The sequence below is a fragment of the Muntiacus reevesi genome, chromosome 4 (genome assembly GCF_963930625.1).
Source record: "Muntiacus reevesi chromosome 4, mMunRee1.1, whole genome shotgun sequence".
NCBI classification, from domain to species: domain Eukaryota; kingdom Metazoa; phylum Chordata; class Mammalia; order Artiodactyla; family Cervidae; genus Muntiacus; species Muntiacus reevesi.
In genome coordinates this window covers 46012947-46035706 of record NC_089252.1, presented here as the reverse complement: position 1 = coordinate 46035706, position 22760 = coordinate 46012947, and the positions used below count along the sequence as shown (strand labels likewise).

General features: G+C 50.1%; 1 protein-coding gene across 1 annotated transcript in view; it reads right to left on the bottom strand.

Moving 5' to 3' along the window:
• The window catches only part of CTIF (cap binding complex dependent translation initiation factor), a 314018-nt gene that overhangs the window by 215494 nt on the left and 75764 nt on the right, over window positions 1-22760 (bottom strand). Inside the window, 2 exon segments of the mRNA XM_065932674.1 lie at window positions 5049-5120; window positions 21383-21584. Of these exon segments, the coding sequence (XP_065788746.1) occupies window positions 5049-5120; window positions 21383-21562 (252 nt within the window). The 5' untranslated portion in view covers window positions 21563-21584.

Here is a 22760-nt window from a genome sequence, read left to right as displayed (position 1 = left end):
GTGTTACACCTCGGTGGGAGTGCTGACTTGCCAGTGCAAGACCAGTGCTCTTTTTTTCCCTGCATCATGATGACTGGTGAGAATGGCAACTGCTTCACCAAGCTGGGTCCTGAATGGGAGGTTTAAAGTTACTGAGATTCAGGACTGCTTGTTATTGCAGCAGTTCCTAGGCTATCCTGACTGATACCAGAGGACAGACTTTACCTGATGGGACATCAGAGAAAATATGATATCCAAGGTATTCAGTGGGTGGATTGACACCAGGTCAGAATCTCAGTAGGGCACGAAGACCCGTCCACATTCACCATCCTCACCCCTCCACCACTCCGGTAACACCTGGCGCTAACCAACTACTCCAGCTTGCTCTCTCCTGCCTCCCCAGCATCCCAACACTATGGTTAGTGTCAAGTCTCTGCTGACACTGTTTCTTCTCTCTTCCAATTCTTCTCTCTTCCCTTTCATCTCATCCGACATCCTACCGATTCCCGAAGGCTCAGATCAAGTCTCATGTCCTGCAAGGCATCTCTCTACCCTCAGACACCAACAGGACCATTGCCATTCCTTGGAATGACTGCAGTGTCTGTGGTCAGGGCATCTCATGGGGTTGAGGGGGGAACATATTGTGTGGGCCTTTAGCTTCTACTCCACAACAGACAGTGAGCCCGAAGGCTCCAGCTCATGTGTGAGCCAAGCTCACAGCAGGTAATCAAGAGATGCTGAGTGAACAGAGAGCAGTGCCAGGAACCTACACATGGTATTTCTTAATTATCCATAGAAGTTGATTAAAAATCTAGGCACTTTGACTCACATACTGTTTGTACTAATGAGTTTTTAGACTGACTCTGAGATACTGTGATTCCTGGAGGGCAGTAAGAGGACTGGCAGAAAGCTCCTTCTACCCGTTTCTGCGGGCCAGAGGTAAGCAGTACATTTGACATTCACCTCTGCCTACCACCTGTCACCTCCCGGGTCAGAGTCAGTGCGGACGCCTAGGATGCACCTAACCTCAGGTTGGCAGAGCTATCAGGGGAGGTGCAGGAAAGAGTAGAGAAATCAGGAAAATCCAGATGCTGCTAATGTGAGCCACTATTTGGTCCCACTTCTTGGAGACAGCGGGTGTAAACAGTGAAAGAGCTTTCCAGAGAGGCTCAGAGAAGACCGTGAAGTCCAGCGTCTCACGCTGTTGAGTGTGAGACTGGAGTGTGTGCCCGGGTCAACACCCGGCTCTCCTGACCCCCGGGACAGGGCTCTTTTCACTTGGATGCTCCAATCCGTGGTTGGGCACCACGCTGGAACAGCCGAGTGCCCTTCTCTCCTTGTTCTAGGGAGTGAGGGGTCATGGGCTCTCAGCCAGGACTTGGGACACATTTCTGATCCACCCCCGCCTTTCCCAGGGCTTTGCACAAACCTGTCTGGTAAGACATGTGCTCATCAGGTTCCCAGCAAAGATCCCATCCCTTGCTCAACAGCCATCACTGTGGGCCAACCAGTCCTGCGGTCAGAAAGTCCTTCTCAGAATCTAATCAGAGGCCCTGCTGCTGTCTGCACACTGATTTCCCTTCCTTGGTGCTTCTGTGCTGATGGAGAAGAGCTCTTTGTACCTGGCTCCACAACAGCCTTTCACACACCTTCAGCTTCCATCCCCGAATGCTAAGTCTCAATTGGAGATGTCGTCTAAACGCACTGGGCTGCACCCTCTCAATCCAGGTACTTTCCTCTAAGTCCTCTCCGGGCAATTCCCCTATTACAATAAGAAGGTGGAAACTGTATTCCAGCCTCCTGAGTAACTGACCAGGTGATGGACGAGCTCTCTGGGAAAGATGCTGCTGGGAGCCCAAACAGTCCCCAGCATAGCCCATTCCCAACGGCAGGCAGCTGTCGGGCTTCTTCAGGACTACACGGAGTCCCATTTTTTGTTCTGGACACTCCGAGCCCTCTTCCTCCCATCTCATGGGGCTCTGCCTACCCTGGCTTACCTCTACTATGTGCCTCTGAAAGGGTGCAGAGAAGGCAAGGGTTGGTTTGTTTGTTTTTAATTTTTTTCGTTAATTAAAACAACAAAAAATAATCCCAGTGCTAAACTAATCCCTAAATGGGGCCTGCCCCCGGCCCCTCTTTTGGCGTGTGGTCTGTGACCCACCACCACACAGCTTCCTGGGCAGAATGCAATGCTTCAGCACCCTCCTGCGAGCCCTACTGTTCTGGGCACAGGTGGGCCAAGGTGCGGCAGTCAGGGAAAGTGCCAGGGCATCCAGCCAACCCCAGCTACCTCGATCGAGCCTCAGTTTCCCCCTGAAATTCTTCCCAGGGGGATAGTAGAGTCCACCATCGTTCCACCTCCAAAAGCTCAGCACAGTTGCTGCGACCAGAGGGACAGGGCTGGCAAGGGAATGACTGCGTAGACCAGCTCTGAGCCATCGCCAGAATCATTATTGAGCACCCACTGTGTGCCAGGTCCCGGGCCAGGGGCAGTCAGGGATGTAGAGGCAGCCCCGGCTCCCAGCTCCGGGCCAGCCAGCAGGCTGAGGGGCAGGCATATATTCCCATGGAACATCCCAACCACATCACGGATTAGTATGAGGCGGAGGGTGTCAGCCTGGGTGAGAGGGTGCAGTGAGGATGCCAGTGGGTGCTCACTGGGTGAGTAGGCATCCCGATGAGCTGGTCCAGGACTCCTGCATCTGCTGGACCAGGCAGAAGGGGCTCTTGAGGAACGTCTGGGCAGCACCACCCCATCAGAGCCACCCCCCGCAGAGGCACTCTTCAGTGGGCAGCCCCATCGGGGGGCCACCCCAGAGCAGGGCGGGCAGGGGCCCTGCCTCCAGCCAGCTGTGGGGCCTTCCCTGTGATACAGTCCCTTAGGGGATGCCGACCAGCTTCGATCCCTCCACCAGAGGGCGTCAGAAGATGGTTGCTTCACGGACGTCCCCGGCGGTCCAGTGGTTAAGACTTCCCACCTTCACTGCTGGGGTGTGGGTTCTATTCCTGTTTGGGGAGCTGAGATCCCACATGCCTCATGGCCAAAAAAATTGTTAAAAAGATGGCTGCTTCACGAGGGGACACCAGAGGCTCCTGGAGACGAGGCCCAGGGTGGGTGCAGACAGGAAGACAGACGTGAGCCAGCGTGGGCCACGGGACATGGCAACACGAGAGAGAGGGCAGAACCATGAGGAGGACGGAGGCCGACCCGACCCTGCTGAGCCGCCACGCCAGCTCTGAACACCCTCCCAGGCTGGTGGCAAGAAAGGCTTCCATCCTGCTGATACCGCTCTACTGTCTGTCCCTCATTAGTGAACGTAACGACTGACGGGAAAATGGGGCCAGAGAGGGAGAGTAGGGACAAAAGAAGATAAGGGAGAGAGGGAAAAAAAGGAAGATTCCAGGAGAATCCAGAAACAGACACCTACTAACTAAATAAGAGAGAGTTGGTTTTTCGGTCTCTCATTTACCAGCCTCTTATGTCCCCATCCAAGACCTTCAACCCTCCCCTGAAGCCCTATCTCTGATTCTTGAGTCCTCAAATCCAAGACTACCTTTGCTACTGAAGACTTAGGGGGATCTCCAGGTAGGAAACCCCAGATACTAGTGATTGGTGCCCTGACATCCCAAGTCTTAGGCCAAGAGCTGGAGGGGCTCGGGAATACAGAGTCCCTGACCAGGCATCAGCAGTCTAGTAAGAGGACAAAAGACCTCCACAGAAGGATACCTACTACAGGAAGACAAGGAAAAGGGCCAGCGAGGGGACAGGGCAGGCGAGAGACCTGGGTTCAAGTCCCAGCTCGGTCAGGTCACGACATCTCCGTAGGCCTAGCTTCTTTGTCTGCAGATGGTATGGAGAAGCTACAAGGACCCTGAGAGGCCATCGAGTCTTCTGGTTTCTATACGAGGAAGCTGAGGACAAAAGACAACTGCCACCAAGTTTGTGGCAGAGCACCTCATCCAAGCTGAATCACGGTGTCCTACTTAAGAAATCAGCTGGACATGCATGTGAGAGAACTGTCCAGAACAGCTGTCCCGCCACACCACAGAACTGCAAAGCCCTACAGCCTAAGAAAGATCCCGAACTTTCTCTCAGGACAGACCACCTTCCCTCAGGAGAGAACAGAGGAGAGCTGGTTCCATCAGCACCGTGGACTGAAGTCAGACCCAAGCAAGTGGGCCCGGGGAATGAGTCCCCGCAGCCGCCCTGGACCTGGGAGCAAGTTACGAATGAAGTCCGTCCGTCTCCCTCATCTCTCACAGGCACAGCAGGAGGCTGGGCTGTGGGCTGGAAATAGACGGACGGCGTTTCCGGCCTCCGATTCCACCATCTCCCACAAGTGGAATAAGGTGTTAACAAGGACAGCTCCACACCAGCGGGTGTGGGGGACCCGGGGGGTCACCAGGGACAGCTCTCAAGAAGCAGCTGCCTCCTTCCCTCCCAGTCATAGACCCGCTCAGGGGTTCCCTTGGGATCTCACAGGGAAGCAGCAGGGGGCAAAGTAGGGGGCTCCAGTCTGGTCCCAGGACACTGGTTGGCTTCCCTCACCCCCCTGGTCTGCCCCTCCGGGTCCTCTACAAACCTGGAGCAGAAATCACCTCCCAAGTGCCCCACCAGCACCAAGACCCATTATTCACAGGCTCTATCCCCAGTGCCGATGTGTGAGCCTCCAGTTCACTCATTTCACTGCTGTATAATACTCCACTGTGAGGCTGTAGCATCCATCACTCACTTCACTACTGTGTTATGTTACACTCTAAGGATTTTTAATGCATCATTTATCCATTCCCCTCTCAATGGGCCATGAGTTGTTTGCAGATGTCTGTTATTATAAATAATGCTGCTACTGAAAATAAACCTTATGAATCCATGTGTTCTGGGGAGGGAGGGCTTCACTGTGGGCTGGATATTCAGGGAGAACTTTCCAGAGGGCAGACCATACTCCCCGTGTGCCATTTCCTGCTCTCCCCACACCGCCACCTCTCAGGAGCACCAAGGTGAGCAGCCCAGGACCCCAGACAGACACGACCACGATAACCCCCTGCCGGAGCACAGAGCTGGTCCCTACCTGCTGCGGGGGCGTTCGTCCTCGGGAGAAGGAACAGCTGCTGTCCAGGTGCTCACTGCAGTCTGCCGTCCACTGCAGGGGAGAAAGGAGTAGTCAGTGATGGCAGGACACTCGGGCTCATCCTCACTCTGCCCTGGCTCTGCAGGCAGGGTCCCGCCCTGCTGAAGTACAGCCAGTATGAAATCCCACTCGGCCATGTCCAACGACAAATCCTTCTCTACCAGCAGGTCCGAGTTGGCATCTCCAAATTCCATGGAGGTGACCCTTTGGCATATGTGTGAGGAAGCAGACTCACTTTCCTTCGCCTAAGCCCACCAATGTGATGAAGATCCAGCTACATTCCAAAGCCAACCAGACACCACACAGGGTAAACGGGAGGTTTAAGAAAATGGCACCATGTTTGACCACCTAACCCTGCTTCAGCCATACCCACCCACTACAGCGTCAAGAAAGTGAAAGTGACTCAGTCGTGTCCGACTCTTTGCTGAACTACACAGACCATGGAATTCTCCAGGCAAGAATGCTGGAGTGGGTGGCCTTTCCTTTCTCCAGGGGATCTTCCCAGCTCAGGGATTGAACCCAGGTCTCACGCATGGCAGGCAGATTCTTTACCAGCTGAGCCACAAAGGAAGCCCAAGAATACCAGAGTGGGTAGCCTATCCCTTCTCCAGCGGATTTTCCCGACACATGAATCGAACTGGGGTCTTCTGCATTGCCAGTGGATTCTTTAACCAACTGAGCTATCAGGAAAGCCCTTACGGTGTCAAGGTTGGAGCTAAAGGTGAGGCATGTATGTGGGGATCATCCCGTACACCCAGCCCTCAAATACGGTGGACCTGTGCACTGACAGGACGGCACATGATCGGGGAAGAGCCCCAGACTGGCCATCAGGAGCCCAGCCTGAGCGCAGTCCCACCACTGACCTCATGAGCGCTCACGGGCCTCTCCTGCCCCAACCGTGGTCTGACCACCAGCAGTGTGACCGTCCCCAGAGCCTGCCACACAGAGGGTGTTTGGTCCCACCCTCCACCCGCTCAGTCACTCTCTGAGGGCAGGACCTGCCTTCTCCACTTGGACGAGCCCTCCAAGGGATATACTGGAAGTTTGAGAGCCACTGATACCAATGTTATCTCCCAGGCTCCACTTTGTCGTCAATAACATGGGGACAGCAAGACTGGGTGACTCTGCAAAGGTGGGGATGAAGGGCCTTTGTAAGCCATAAAAAATCTATACATAGGGCTTGCCAGGTGGTCCAGTGGGAAAGAATCTGCCGGCCAGTGCAGGGGACGTGGTTTCCATCCCTGGTCCGGGAAGATCCCACATGCGAAGGGACAACTAAGCCCTTGCGCCTAAAGCCAACGCTCCACAATAAGAGAAACCACTGCAGTCAGAAGCCCGCTCACTGCAACTAGAGAGTAGCCCCAGCTGGTCACAAGTGGGGAAGGCCTGCGTGCAGCAGTGGAGACCCGGAGCAGCCATAAATAAATAAATCTAAAAAAAATTACCTATGCACAGATATTGAGAAGTAGTAACAGTACAGCGCCTCCACTGTAGTGTGTTATCCAAGTATATGGAGGTGCTTGTATTACTGTGTTCAATGTGAGGCAGGCTCTCCAGCTCATGTGGAACACTGACCTCGAACTGCAACCTGTATGAGTCATAAAACCCAGAGGAGCCCAATCTCTGTTTGACACACTTGGGTAGAACTGTGAGTGAGTGTGGATGGCTAAAGGCCGTCACCAACCTGGATGTGTAAAACCTTGGCAAGACACACCTCCCAGACTGTGGGTTAAGGACATGACCTTTGTATAAGAAAGACACTTTATTACAATGCTGATGATACAGGCTGGTACACGTGTCCACTACAGCAGTGTTGGCCAATAAATAGGAACCACAGACATAATTTTAAATGACTAGCCAGATTTAAAGAAGGAAAAGAAAAAGGTAAAATTAATTTAGTAATCCATTTATTTCAATAATAACTTAATACAAAAATAATCAATAAGATATTTTACATACTTCTCTCCATACTAAGATTTTGAAATCTGCTTAGAGCTTGTCAATTTAATTTTTTTTATTATTTATTTAGCTATTTATTGCCTGTGCCATGTGGCACGTGAGATCTTAGTTCCGGACCAGGGATCAAATCTGTGCCCACTACATTGGAACGGCAGTGTCTTAACCACTGGACCACCAGGAAGTCCAGAGCTTGTCAGTTTTCCAAGTGCTCAAGAGCCATACATGGCTAGTGGCTGTCATATTGGACAGTCCAGCTCAGCTTGAAGGAATAGGCAAAGGCCAGGCACCAGTCCAAAAAAGAGGGTGCCCTCCAAGCCACTTCCTGCTCATCCCTGCTCTGTACTACAGAGGGGCTGAACCCTGCAGACTCAGGGGGCTTCCAGTTGGGTTGGCCCAATGGCAGACAGGAAGAAAAGAGGGAAGCCCTGGAGTTTCTCCCCCTTCTGTCTGTGCCCCAGGCAGCGTTACCAGCAGTGACTGGGTCTCCTGCAAGGCTCCAGCCTCACCAGACAGGCTTTCTGTGCAAGACCCCTAACCCTGGGTTCTGGCAATACCATCTCCACCCTTTGTGTCTCAGGCCTAGAGGAGGCAATGGCTTCCTGTGGTTTAGTTTCTCAGCTCTTTTATCATCTGGATAATCAACTCTCTGGGTTAGATTCCCTCTGTCTGGATACTTGTAGTTTCAAAGCATCTTTGCAAATATATTTATTAAATTATAGGAAAAAAAGACGAAGAAAAAAAATGAGAAGTCCATCAGATACCACCTTAAACCAAGTAATCAAGGATAACATCATCTGTAACAAAACATATAAACACCATGGATTTCCCAGCATAATGCCCTGAGAAGGGCCATGTCACTCTTCAGGGGTTCTTGCCAAAAATGTACATTGTCAATCAGGCAACCCAAACTGATGAAATTTCCAAAAAATAAATGACCTTCAAAAGTGTCAGGGTTGTAGGGATAAGAAAAGACCACAGGAGTGCCACAGGTTGGAGGAGAATAAGAAAGCAAGACAATTAGATACAAATTTGGATCTTGGAACAGAAAAAGGACATTAGTAGATACACTGGTGATTTTCCAGTAAAATCTCATTGTACCAATGCTAATTTCTCAGTTTTAATCATTGCACTATGGTTACAAAATGTGTTCATATTAGGGAACAGGTGCATTGGAACACCTGTACTATTTTTGTGCATCTGCTATAAGCCAAAAGCAACTTCAAAATAAAAAGAAATCGAGGGCAGTCCAGGGCTTAAGATTAAGATTCCATGCTTCCATTGCAGGGGACATGGGTTCAATCCCTGGTTGGGGAACTAAGATCCTGCATGCCGCATGGCATGGCAAAAAAAAAAGAAAGTAATCCACGTATGTATACATGTGTTTAGATATACACATTTATAAAATATTTGGACTACTATAAAAACAATCCCTCTGCTTTACTGCTTCCCATACTTGAGGGGTGTCTCCTTTCCTGGCTGGAGCCTGGCTGAGAGTAGGGAGGATGCTCAAGATGCAGAGTGACTAACAGCCAGGGGAGAACTAGATGCCACATGCCTCGTCCCATCCCAGGATAGCCTTGCAGAGACAGGCCTCCTCCCCTGGGGCATCCCAAACACTTCAACCCCAGCTGCACACTAGCCAATGTGACACCCCGCAGAACGGTGACCGGAGGGTGGGCGCACCTCCTCCTGGGGTCAGCGCGATCTCCAGCAGGGCAGAGGCAGGCAGCGACACTGGCTGTCCAGAGCGGCAGGCACAGAGGGGAGGCCGAGGCTTCTGCACAGCCACGTGTCGTCTCAGTCCCCTGGATGAGACTTCCTTGCTTCATCAGAGGTCACCCTCAACTTTACAGTGGCCAACGCTTCTGAGCGCCTCTGCTGTGGGACCAGGACCCAGCGGTCCCTTCACAGGAGAGGTGAGAGGCCCAGGAACAGTAAGACAGGGAGGGGGAATGCAAGGCTGGGAAGAGGGACAGTGTGCTCTCGAAGGGTTCGCTGGGGAAGGAAAGTGGTCAAGCCTGGATCCCTGGAGGAGAGTGAGCCCGAGTGTGGACCCAGCAGGGGAATACCAGCCAGTTCAGGGGCAGAGAGTAAAAGCAGGACCCTCCCGCTAGGCAGTCAGAGCCTCCTTCTGGGTGCACAGGGGGTGGAAGGCTTGTGACGGGGTGTGGCGGGGGGCGCCAGGCAGGGGGGAGTGTCATCAGTGCTGTGTCAGAAGGCCGAACTGGCCGGGAGTGTGGGTGTGGGGAGTCCACTGGTCAGGAGGCTAACGGCTTGAGTCAGGTCTCCACTGGGAGAGCAGGCAGTGATGGAAATGGTGTGGCTCTGAGAGCACGTATGGACAAGCAGTGAGCAGAGGGCTGATGTATGTAGGAAAGCTAGTCACTTTCCTACAAGATAAGAAAGTCCACAGAAGCCCACCCCAGAGACCCAGCTGTGGCCCCCGGGGAAAGCTGTTGGAGGAAGGAGGGAGGTCCAGCTGAGTACAACTCTCCTGACCACCCCCCCGCAAGTTAAAGGGTTAGTCGCTCAGTTGTGTACGAATCTTTGCCACTCTAGGGACTGTAGCCCTCCAGGCTCCCCTGTCCATGGGATTCTCCAGGCAAGAATACTGGAGTGGGTTGCCATTTCCTCCTCCAGGGGATCCTCCCGACTCAGGGGTTGAACCCGGGTCTCCTGCGTGGCCCGTGCAGCATCCCACCTCCCACCCCCCTGCCACAAGCCCCTGGAAGCTCTCCCTTCCCTGCTCAGGGCTCCCACCCTCTGCTGGGATCCTGCTGCCCAGAGGTCTTCTTCCAGCTTAGGCTGAAGCCACCACCCCTGCATCCCCTCTGCCTTTAATGAGCCACTGCCAAGAGAAAACACAGGCCTTCCAGGAACCGCCCTCATCTGCATGAGATGATTCCAGAACAGGAGGAGGGCCCTCTGGGGGAACACTCTCTTGGCCCCGCCCCCATGCCTGGGTCAGCCCAGCCCATTTCTGCGCTGGGGTGAAGGGTTTAGAGCTGGGAGCAAGTTCCCTGGGTGGGGGGCGGGAGGGGCGGGTAAGGCGGCCCCTCCTGAAAAGGTCGTGGAACATGAAGAGGCAGGAAAGGTGGGAAATCTGTGTAGAGGGGAACAACAAGAGTGGTTTTGGGCCTTCGCCATACCTGCTACCACCTATTTTTTAATTTAAAAAGATGAAACAAAAGATGGCCCAAGGTTAAGGTTTAACAAACAAAGGAGCACAGATGGTTTATTCTGTACTCAAGGCAGATGCTTCTTCTATCTGCTTTTATCAGTATATTCTAAATACTTCATGCTAAAAGAATTAAAATCTATTATCAGTCATTTGCTCCCGAGGATGGAAAATATTGGGGAGCAGACTTGACAGAGGACGCCTCTGAAGGTTGAAGGAGGAATAAAAAGAGAAAAGCCCAAGGCAGGGGAGGCTGTAGAAGCCCCCTTTTCAGTGGTGTTTGAAATCCTTGGACTTGCCCTTCCAGACATGGACGTGTATCAAGTGAAAGTCGCTCAGTTATATCTGACTCTTTGAGACCTCCATGGACTATATAGGAATTTCCATGGACTTCTCCAGGCCAGAATATTGGAGTGGGTAGCCTTTCCCTTCTCCAGGGGATCTTCCCAACCCAGGGATTGAACCCAGGTCTCCCACATTGCAGGCGGATTCTTTACCAGCTGAGCCACCAGGGAAGCCCAGATGTGTATCAAGGGCAGAGTCAAACCAGCAGGCTGAATCAGTAGGAGAGGAAAAGATCAGCTGATAAAACTGCATCCATGTACAAACAGATGTGTGCATGGGAACTCAGTATATGATAAGGACAGTGTCTCACGTGAGGGGAGGGAGAGCCCATCAATAATCAATAAACACAGGGACTGAGACCACCAGAGAACTAGTGAGGGGAAAACGACCCTAGCGTCTGCTTCCTACCACACATGCACAACACATTCCAAGTCGGCTAAAATCCAAGACGCAAGGTTTAAATTCCATCAAAGTCCAAAATTTTGTGTTAAAAAAAATTTACAAACACAAAGACAAGTGAGAGGCCCCTTGCAACATGTATAGCAAAGGGTTCACCACCAGGACACATAAAGATTTCATTTAAACCCAGGCACGAAGACTGCTGCATACATTAACATTTACTCCACACAGATCCCTAGGCCTGTTTATTCCCTCCAACTTTGCAGAGGTTAAAGCGTCCGCCTGTAATGCGGGAGACCCGGTTACGATCCCTAGGTCGAGAAGATCCCCTGGAGAAGGAAATGGCAACCCACTCCAGTATTCTTGCCTGGAGAATCCCATGGACGGAGGAGCCTGGCAGGCTACAGTCCAAGGGGTTGCAAAGAGTCAGACAGGACTGAGCAACTTCACTTCACTTTCAGTTTGCAAACAAGGAACTTGAGACAAAGCATAGCTAAGTAACTGACCCTGGGTGACACAGCCAAAACAGTGGCAGAATGAGTAAAAGGGATAAGTATGAGTATGAGTAAAAGTATTAGTTCAAAGAGCCAGTAAAAATGTTGGAAACTAAATGTATGTATGATCATGGATCCGATGCTGAACCAGAATTTTTTTTTACTGTAGTAAAATATACATAATTTACCATTTTAACTGCTTTTAAGTGTACAGTTCAGTGGCATTAAGTACATTCACATTGTTATACAATTATCACCAACATCCAGCTCCAGCACTTTTTCATCCCAAACTGAAACTGCCCCCATCAAACACTAACTCCCCAACCTCCTCCTCCAAGCCCCTGGTAACAATCATTCTACTTTCATTCTTCATGTACCTGACAAATATTCTACATGCCTCATAGAAGAGGGATCATAAGAGTTTTTGTCCTTTGTCTGAATTACTTCTCTTGGTACAAAGTCTTCAAGGTTCATCCAGGTGAGGGGCTTCCTCACAAAATTTTCTTTTTTTTTTAAAGCCTCAACAATATTCCTGTATGTATGGACCATATTCTGTTCATCCAGTCATTCAATGATGAACAAAAGTGTTGCCACCTTTTGGCTATGGTGATTAATGCTGCTGTGAACATTCTGTACAAGTATCTGGTCAAATCCTTGCTTTCAATCCTTTCGGGTATATACCCAGAAGTAGAACTGCTGGATTATATAGTAACTCTATGTTTAATTCACTGAGGAACCTAGAATTTTTTGTTGTTGTTGTTATAAAGGACATTATTGGGGAAACAGGACAATATAAGGTCTATAGATTAAATAATAGTATTGTATCTGCTTCATGACTATGTAAGAGACATATCCTTGTTCTTTGGAAATACACGTTGATGTGTTTAGGGATAGAGGGGAAATCTCTCCAAATACAGAATATGTTGATCAATTGCTCTATCGAGAGGAGAGAGAATGCAAATGTGATAAAACATTAACAAGTGGAAAATCTGGGTGAAGGATGTACAGGAATTCTTTGTCTTATTAGTATAATTTTTATGTACATCTGAAATTATTTCAAAGTGAAAAATTAATTAAAAAGCCACCTTATCCAGGGCTTGTTAATCAAGGGGGTGCCAGGACCACTCAGGGTGGGGAGGGGGAGCGATTTGTAGGTCTAGTGGGAACCACTGCTGTTACGCAACACCCTTTTCCTGGTGAGTAGCTGGAGAGAAGAAGGGGCTTCCTCACGGAGCCCAGGCTTGGGACAGCCTAAAGGTGGCGCCTCCAGAAGTCAGAAGCATAGAGGACCGCCTCCTCTGTCTTCGTCCGTCCGTGGTCTTACTGACCAGGAGAGGGGGGCCAGGGGTCTTACTGACCAGGTGGGAGCAGAGACTGCCTGGCAGCTCAACTCTCTCACCCACAGTGACACTCCAGAGAAATCTTGGGATGTCGGGGGGCGTGGGGAGGATGCAGCCCAAGGGCTGAGATTTCAGAGAGGGAGAAAACCTTTTTCCTCCAATCTGAAGACAAACTAACAAAAAACTCAAACAACTTTCCTATTGTGGAGGCAGCTTAACGCAGCGATTAGGATTCTGAGTTCTTTTTCGTCTCTTTGCTGTTTTTTTGCTTTTGGCTGTACAACCAGGCTTGCAGTATCTTAGTTCCTTGACCAGGGATTGAACCCAGGTCCAGCAGTGAAAGCGCTGAGGCCTAAACTGGACCGCTAGGGAATTCCCAAGAGCCTGAGCTCTTGAAGCAGCAAATCTGAGTTCATATTCCCGCTCTGTCTCTTAATCTATCACCTTTGGCAAGTCCCTTCCTTCCTCAGACTGTTTCCCTTGCTTGTAACAAAACAAGAGAAACTACCACAGCACAGGTTAAGGGTTTGGCACCTGGAGCAAGGCCACCTGTTCGAACCTCAGACTGACCACATACTCACTAAGTGACTTAAGCAGTGTATTCAACCTCTCTGTGCCTCTGTTTCCTCCCCTGTAAGCAGGCAACAATAACAGCATCTTCTTCACAGTATCTCTTCACTTCACTTCATGGAAAATAGATGGGGAAACAATGGAAACAGTGACAGACTTTATTTTTTTAGGCTCCAAAATCACTGCAGATGGTGACTGCAGCCATGAAATTAAAACACATTTGCTCCTTAGAAGAAAAGCTATGACCAACCTAAACAGCATGTTAAAAAGCAAAGACAGTACTTTGCCAACAAAGGTATATCTAATCAAAGCTATGGTTTTTCCAGTAGTCATATACAGATGTGAGAGCTGGACTATAAAGAAAGCTGAGCACTAAAGAATTGATGCTTTTGAATTGTGGTGTTGGAGAAGACTCTTGAGAGTCCCTTGGACAGCAAGGAGATCCAACCAGTCCATCCTAAAGGAGATCAGTCCTGGGTGTTCATTGGAAGGACTGATGTTGAAGCTGAAGCTCCAATACTTTGGTCATGTGCTGCGAAGAACTGACTCATTTGAAAAGACCCTGATGCTGGGAAAGATTGAAGGAGGGAGAAGAAGAGGGTCACAGAGGATCAGATGGTTGGAGGGCATCACCAACTCAATGGACATGAGTCTGAATAAACTCCGGGAGTTGGTGATGGACAGGGAAGCCTGGTGTGCTGCAGTCCTTGGGGTCGCAAAGAGTCAGACATGACTGAGAGACTGAACTGAACTTCACAGCATTGTTATGTAAGTAAATGAGCTGACATGGATACCCCTCCCTGTGTTGGCAGTTCCTCCTCAGGGTCCCAACTTGTTGGAGCTCAGTCTTTGACCCTTTTATCTAAGCTCCCTCACTCCTTGGGCTTAAAATGCCACCCATGTGTCACCATTTACAAATGTCAATCTCCAGGTCATTCTCTTTCTCAGAACACCACTGTGTATCCAACCGCTTAGTCAACATCTCTACCAAAACATCCAGTGCTATCTTTTTCTCTTATTTATTTTTTTAATTGGAGGAAAATTGTTTTACGATGCTGTGTTGGTTTCTGCCATTGTTGCACAACAGAATCCAGTACTATTTTAAACCTCTCACATCTGAAAACTGCACTCTTGACCTTCCCAACACTGATCTTCCAGGGTCTTCCTTCTCATTTCTGGAAACTCTGTCCTTCCACAGGCTCAGGCTTTTGTCAAGGCCACTTATTAGAAAGTCATGCTGTCTGTGCCTTAAAGTATGAGAAATTGACCACTTCTCACCACCTCCACGGTCCCACACGGCTCCCAGTTGCCATCACCTCTGACCTTGGCCAACCAAGGACTTCCTGGTCGCCCTGCTTCCTTTCCGCCCTGCCCCTCAACGTTGCTGATTGTTCATAAAGCACCCAGAGTGGTTTGATCTAACCAACATCACCCCTCTCCTCTGCTCAAAACCCTCCAGCATCTCACTGACCAGGCCGCACAAATGTGGCTCTTTGCCCCCACCAGACTGGCCCCAAAGCTACTCCTCAAAGTGGGGTACACTCCCACACCAGAGCTGTGTTCCTGAGATCCCCTCTTCCGGGAAGGCTGGTTCCTTAGTGGCCTCACTCTCACCCTCTTCAAATCTTTGCTCAAAGGTTTAAGTAAGTCTTCCAGGCGGCCCAGCACCCGGGGCCCTTCTTGCCTCCGTCACGTGTACATCACCTTCTAACATCCTGTTTTCTTGTCTATCACCTGTCTTTCTGCCTCTGAAGGTAAGCGCCAGGGAGGACAGGGATTATGGCCCATTCTGTTCATGACTTTATCCCCAGAGCCTAGAACAGGGCCTGAATTAATCATTCTTAGCTCTAATTATATTTCCTTATTTAGTCAACAGTAACTGGCCAATTTCAGCAACTGTACTTTATGCCCAAACCACCAAACAATGTGTAGGAAACCACGCTAACTAAGTAAACAAGCTAAAAGCTACACGTATGCTAGAAGCTCAACTCTTGAGAGGTATATTAAGAAAAAAATAATACACAAAAACTATACTAGTTTTTATCATAAAATTATGGTGGGCTTCTTTCTGTTTTCTGATTGTCTCTGCTTTTCTACTGTTGCTTTAAAAGTAAAATAAAAATTTAACCTCTTTTTAAAAACAACTGGTAATCAGATTGAAAAGGGCTCAGCCTCACTAAAAATCAAGGAAATGCAAATTAAAGTGACAAGAGACCATTTGTCCCAATCCACTGGTGGTCCTGTGAATAATACAACAGGCATTCTGGAGAGCAATTTGGCAACAGCTATTAAATTTGATTCTATTTCTCAGCATCCACCTAAAGAAGCACTTTTACATATGCAGGAGACATGTTCAGAAGTGTTTGCTGATGTATCCTATATTTCCAGGGGAAATTCTGAAAGTAATCTGCATGTCCAGGAATAGGTGAATGGTTAAACTATGGGACATCCATACTGTGGGTACCTTTGCAGCCATTAAACAGAACACAGCATATGTACAAGCCTGGAGGAATCACTAGGGCAAACAGCTAGGTGAAAAAGGTGAGCTCTCAAACAACATATCCCCCAGTTATGAGGTAACATTTGGAGATAATATATTTCTGTAAGTCATTAAAAAGGTGAGGAAGTTAACTCATCATTCTGATGGGAGGTAGAGGTAAGACAGTGGAATAAGGCAGTAGCTAATTAGCCTTTGAATTCTTAAGTACCATGAGAATCTATGCATACAGTAATTGTGTAATTAAAAATAAATTATCTTTTTAAATAAGAAGAAAGATAAAATGACTCCCCATATTCAACCACCCCACAGTTCCCCTAAAACTCACTTCTTCTGTTAAGCCTTTTGTGGGTGGTCCACCATTGAGCGTTCCCTCCTTTGCGCAAACGTGGCAGGGAAGAAGAATTCAAAGGGCAGGAGGAAATGAGGGAATGGGATAGAAGAGGGATGAGGAACAGAGCACAGGGAAAGCAGAATGCAAGGGAAAATGTGAAGAGAAAGAAGGCAAATACTGTGAGAAAGCAACTTCACACCAATCTGAATACTCGTCTCCATCTCTCTGTAAGGTCTCTTCCAAGGGCCTGACCGCATCAAAAAGAACGACAGGAAGTTATCTTCACTCTCACTGACTCTTCATTTGACTTGTTAACAAGAATTTTTTGGGAAACCTGCTTTCTCATCAGACGTATCCATTCTTTACAATGTCCCTACATTGTATCCTTCAGAAAGAGTAGAGCTCCAGGCCATTCACCATGGAGGGGCGGGGAAGGGAGCCAGACAACTCCACCTGTGGCTGTGGTCATCAACCTGAAAAGGACGTCAGAGTCCCATGGGAGCTGATGAGAATATCAATGCCCGAACCAGTCCCCATTCCACTCAACTCTGGGGTGGGACCTGTCCAAGCTCCCGAGCAATTCCAATGAACAGTCAGAGTTGTGAACACTGCTTTAAAGCTTGCTGATGGTCCATAAAACCATCGAGTGATATCAGAGGTGCCAAACTTCCCTAATTATAACATCCCAGTCTCTTCCACAAAAGGTTACTGGTCAATGAGACTTGGAGTCCCAGTTCTCATTCCACAGGGAAAAAAAGTACACTAACCTCCCGGCAGCCTGCTAGTCACAGCCTCTACCCAGCAGGGAACCAAAAGTAGGTGCGGAAGGGGTGGATCCTGGGGCCCAGCTCAGCCACCACCGAGCAGTGGGGTATGGCTATGTCCCATCTCTGCATCTCAGTTTTTCTCTTCTGCAGAATAGAGCCATCACCTCCCTCCCTCCCAAGGACAGAGTGAGGACAACTTTCAGGATGTGCCTTTGTGGCCTTGGAATCCACTGGAAGGGAGGCACTCTTAAAATGTGTGGGGTAACATACATTCTCTGGGTTACTCATCTAGGACAAAAAGGAACCTCTCTCTCTTCTTCTCTCCCTCCCATTCATCCATCCATCCATTCATTTTCCTTTCTAGTTGTGGGTGGGGGAGGGGCAGGGAGAACACACTATACAAGCATACCCAGGTATTTTCTTCCTGAGAGTCAGCTGTCATCTCTCAGATCCTAAAAAATGGCCTTACTCACTGAAAAGCAACATTCTCCTCCACTCCCTCAAGTCTTCTCAAGGTTTCCAAGATTCTTAACAATTTTCTCTCCCAGAAACATCAAAACACCACTGCAGACAGACAGCCTGGGACATTCTCTGAGGTTTTTTGTCTTTGTCTTTGGCTTCTCTTCAAAACAGTCATCAGGTTAAATAAAAGCAAGCAAAAGTGCTTTAGCAGAAAGATTTCCCATTAAGTGGTGTCAATAAAGAGACTGTATTTTTTTCAAAGAGTGGTCATACAGACACTTCTAACCCCGGCCTTGCTTGGAGTTGCCACAGCTGCCCCCTCTCCTGGAGTCTGGACTCCAGCTGTTTGGGGTTGTGGGGGGAGTAGTTGGTGGGAGCAGGATTGGAATGCACCCCCACTTGGCCAGCAGCACACAGGCAGGTCCCAGGATCCTGCCAGGTGTTTGCATTTTTCCAGGAAACCTCAGGGAATGCAGGCAGTTTAAGGAATGCATCTAGATGGTGCAAGTGTTTTCCACACTCTGCCTCACATCTAGCATCTGTTTAACAGCTGCTCCAGATGTGGATATCCGGGCATGGCTAGGCCCAACCTATCCCAGGAGTAGGAGCTGGAAGTGCAGGGCCCAGATTGAGGCTCTGTGTCCTGAGAGCTCAGCTGGTCCCACAGAGAGGGCAGAGGCACTGGGAAGGCCCCTCCTTTCAAATTCTCCCCGATGGGAACACAGATTCTGCCACTCGCAAAGCGGTCCCCTAGGGTGAAGCTTAGCTTCCTGAGACCCCTCTCTTGGAAGAGCCCATTTCACCTGGAGAAAACTTTGGGGGATGCTCTGCTGGAGGCCACCAGAGTCCCCCACACTGTGGGGGAGACAGGAAGCACCTGCCAGACCAGCCCCATGCCTCTCTGGGGGCTGGGACCAAGGCCAGACCCTCTCATCTACTCAAGACCTTGCTCCAGCAACCAGCCCCTCTGCCCTGGACCACTCCCATCAACACACAGCATGTCAGGAATGCTCCGGTTTTGCTCTCACGTCCCCCAGAACCACACACCTTCCTGCTTTACAGCAAAACTCTTGCGACACAGGACCTGCACCTCTCATGTTCAATTCATCTCCTTGACCTCTGCCCCCACCAGTGGACCGTCATCCCTCCAACTGGGGTCACCAGCTACCCTGGTGGCTCCATAGGGTTATTCTCAATCTTCCTCCCACATGGCCTGCAGCAGCCGTCAGTCCGCCCCACACACCCTTGAAACCCATCCTCCCGGGGGCTTCCAGCACCCAATTCTCACCTGGATTCCCTCCTGTCTCATTGCCAAGCCCTCCTGGTCTCTTTTGCTGGGTTCCCCTGACATCTCTGCTTTATAAATGTAGCAGACCTCAAAGCTCAGCCCTGCACATCTACCCTACCCCTCTTCCTCGCTCAAGCATCTCTTCTGCACTCCCTCTCTCTCTGCTCCAGCCACACCTGATTCTCTGTTGAACAACTCTGCCAGCTCAAGCCTTTGCACATGGCATCCTTTGTGTCTGGACAGCCTCTCCACCAGACATCTGCATGCTTATGCCTCCATCTCCTTTGATGACATCTTGCTGACATCCCATTTACAACTGCAAACACCTCCTGACCCTCATCACTCCTCACACTCCATTTTCTTGATTTATTTTTCCCTATAGCAGTTACCATCCACCATTGGAATAAGGGCCACAAGAGGTGAGCTTTTCCTCTCTTTTGCTCACTCCCAGGTACACAATCCTAGGACAGTGCCAGGTGCAGAGCAGGTGTTCACTACACACTTGTAGTGTGAATACTGAACAGACTACAGGCTCACTACTACCTGTGATCTTAGAAATTCAAGGACATCCAGGAAAGCATCACATATATTTCCATTTCTCTCTCAGGGCTGATCTTCTCTTCCGTACCCTCCAATGGGGATAAGGCATGCATCACCATGGCTTTGAAACAGGAGGGAAGGGGCCAGGGCACAACCTTGAGAAGAATGACATAGTCGTGAAAGTGAAAGTCACTCAGTCGTGTCTGACTCTTTGCGACCCCATAGACTAGAAAATCCACGGAATTCTCCAGGCCAGAATACTGAAGAGGGTAGCCTTTCCCTTCTCCTGGGGTTCTTCCCAAACCAGGGATCAAACCCAGGTCTCCTGCATTGCGGGCGGATTCTTTACCAGCTGAGCCATAAGGGAAGCCCAAGAATACTGGAGTGGGTAGCCTATCCCTTCTCCAGCGGATCTTCCCAACCCAGAAATCGAACGGGGGTCTCCTGCATTGCAGGTGGGTTCTTTACCAACTGAGCTATCAGGGAAGCCCCATAGTCCACATATCAGGGAAGCCACATAGTCATAGGACATGACAAAAACTGATCAGAACTACCTAGATCCAAGATGGCAGAAGATTCAACTTCCAGTAGACCTTGAGCCTCATTATATCCTCATTGTAATATATTAGCTAAATGACATACTCACCCGCACCATGAGAGTTCAGAGCTAACCATAAAAGGCTAAATAGTGGGCAGTGGCCCAATGCCTGGAAATCCTTGCCCTTCCTCCCACCCTCAAGAGTTGGAATCCTCCCACTCATTAGCCTATGAAATTACCCAGCTCACAAAAAATAACCAAGCCATATTTCCGGGCCTCTGGTCCTCTAAGATGGCCTACACTCTGTGGAGTATGTTTCACTCTAAATAAACCCACTTCTTACGTATCACTTTGACTCTCACTGGATTCTTTCTGTGATAAGACATCAAGGACCTGAGCTTCACTAAGTCTTGACAAGCGTGTGATCGCAATTAAGAGCATGGGTTCAAGTCCCAAACTGAGCTGCACGGTTTTGGTTTCAGAATTTCCCAGGCCACTCCTGGTCCTGAGTTTCAGGAAAGCCACAAGTTCATTCTGGCCTTCTAAAAGCTGGAGAGTCTGGATCTGCTGCCTACACAGATGGCGAGTCAGACAGTTACACTTGGCTTTCTTCCAAGCCAGGGGCCCCAAGGACAAGTATAAGAGATGTATGCTGGGCCTCAGACTCTGAGCAGAAGAGACCCTCCTGAACCTCCAGATACAGACAACACCCTGCTCCTCCGGAGTTTTTGAACCTCTTATCACCTCTGAACTTTCAACATTCCTGAGACAGCAGGATCATCCCCATTCACCAGGTAAGAAAGCCAAGACTCAGAGAAGCTGAGGGGTCTGCTTGCCTGAGGTCACACAGGCAGCTAGAAGCAATCTGGAACCAACTCTTGAACAATGATCTACTGAGGATTTATCATGTTCAACAGAGATGCACTTGACATGGTCACATCCCTTAATGGTTCACATTCTACTCTGGAGAACTGGAAACTTCCAAATCTTGACACACAGTCTTTCAGCAGAGTTCACCTTCCACCAGGGCTGCCACAGACTGGCCAGAAGCAGAGAAGCTCAAGAGCTTCAGACCCGAGATTCTGGTCTGAAGGCTGCATGTGCGTCACGAGGTCTGGCACACAGAGCCCTGGGTGAGGCCTGAGAGACTCGATCCTTTGGCTGCCAACCACTGCCTGTATTCAACATCAGAGGACATGTTCAGAAGCGATAGACTTTTGATGGTGTGCCTTTGAATGAGCTTCAATCATCAGATGTCTTCTAGAACATGAGCTTGTGGCAGTCAGGGAGCAGTGCCTTGCACACAGCAGACGCTCAATAAATGAGGGTTCCAAGAACTGTGAGTCTGCTGGGCCTGAGCTGCCCAGTGGGGTCAGAGTGGGTAGAGGTGGGTCAGAGGGGCCAGAAGTGCACAGTCGGGGGCTTCCTGCCTGGATCCCACATTCTGGCAGAGGGGGCCATCCCCACCTTGGCAATCTAGGGATGCACAATGCTGCCTGGAGCGAGGGCCCCTGAGCACCCCTCTGAGCTTGCAGAGCCCCGTGCCCTCCCGGGCGGTGTTACCTGGGAGACGTGGGACTGCGTCTTCTCGCTCTCGCCATCACCCTCCGTCTTGTCGGCCAGCAGTCCCTGCACCTGGTACTCCAGCACGTAGCTGTCAATGAAGCGCTCCAGCTCCTCGATCTCCTGGGAGCGGCTGCTCCCAGCCTCGGAGGAGGCGGACGCTGCTGAAGAGTTCTCCATCCCTCCCGCTCAGGGGCCTGGGCTGCGGGAGGCAGAGGACAGACGGGCTCCATGAGATGATGCTGCTGGAGGCAGAGATGGGGACCCCACCTGAGAAGCCCTCCCCCTCCCGGAGGCACTCCCTCATCCATCCTGCCCTCTCCCAAGCCCTCGAGCAGTCAGTGGGGTGCCGGCTGGCCTTTAGTGAGGGGAGAGGAAGCTGTGATTCCTCCCGGGGGTGGAGAAGGAGACTCAGGCCCAGGGAAGGGCCAGTATTGTGCCTAATTGTCCAGCATCGTAACTGGGGCCATGCTGGGTGTCAGTTCACACCTAGACCTTACCACTCAGGAGAAAGCAGAAAATGGGACCCAGCCTACCACCCCAGCCCCATTTCCCAACATGGAGGTAACAAAATCTATCACAAAGCAGAATAAGACCGACCACAGGCGTCTATGTCCCTGACTTCAGCATTGAGGCACACAAATGCTTTAAAGGGCCTGGGCCTCCAAGGAATACCTCCTTCCAAAGACACATGTTCCAGACGACCCCTAAATTTGGTGAAGACAGTAGGCGATAATGTGATTCTGCAGCCCTGTTAATGGTGTGTCCAGCAGGACACACACGCTATACTCGGTCTCTAAGGACATGACTAGCTTTTAATGATACAGTGTGTAAGGCCCAGCGGGTTGTCTGGGAGGGTATGGTTCAGTTATGGACACTGCCTGGTCACCCTCCAAAGGAGCATGACACCCTCATTAACAGCTCAGGCCCTCTCCCTGAGAAGCTTGACAAAAAGTTTGACCAGTGTTCCATGGATACCTATTAAAGTCCACCAATAAAACTGCTGTACCTAGGAGGAATTCCCTGGCAGTACAGGGGTCAGGACTCCGCACTTCCACTGTATAGGACATGAGTTCCATCCCTAGTCAGGGAACTAAGATCCTATATACCCTGAGGCATTGCTTAAAAAAAAAAAGCTGTCCATCTCCAACAGGATTGGTTAACCTAGCAGCTGCAGGGGCCCAGGCCTGCAGGGACACCTCCACTGTCCACTCTTGCCCTCAAAGCTCCCCGCAGTCCACCTGGAAGTTGAGAAAGAAAGCTAGAACCATTCTTACCACTAGGTCCCTTCCCACCAGGGACACCCACCACCCTGCTCCCGACAGGAAGGGGCTTTAAAGCTGGTCTGGCGTCCCTTTCACTGTCTGAAAATCAGGGC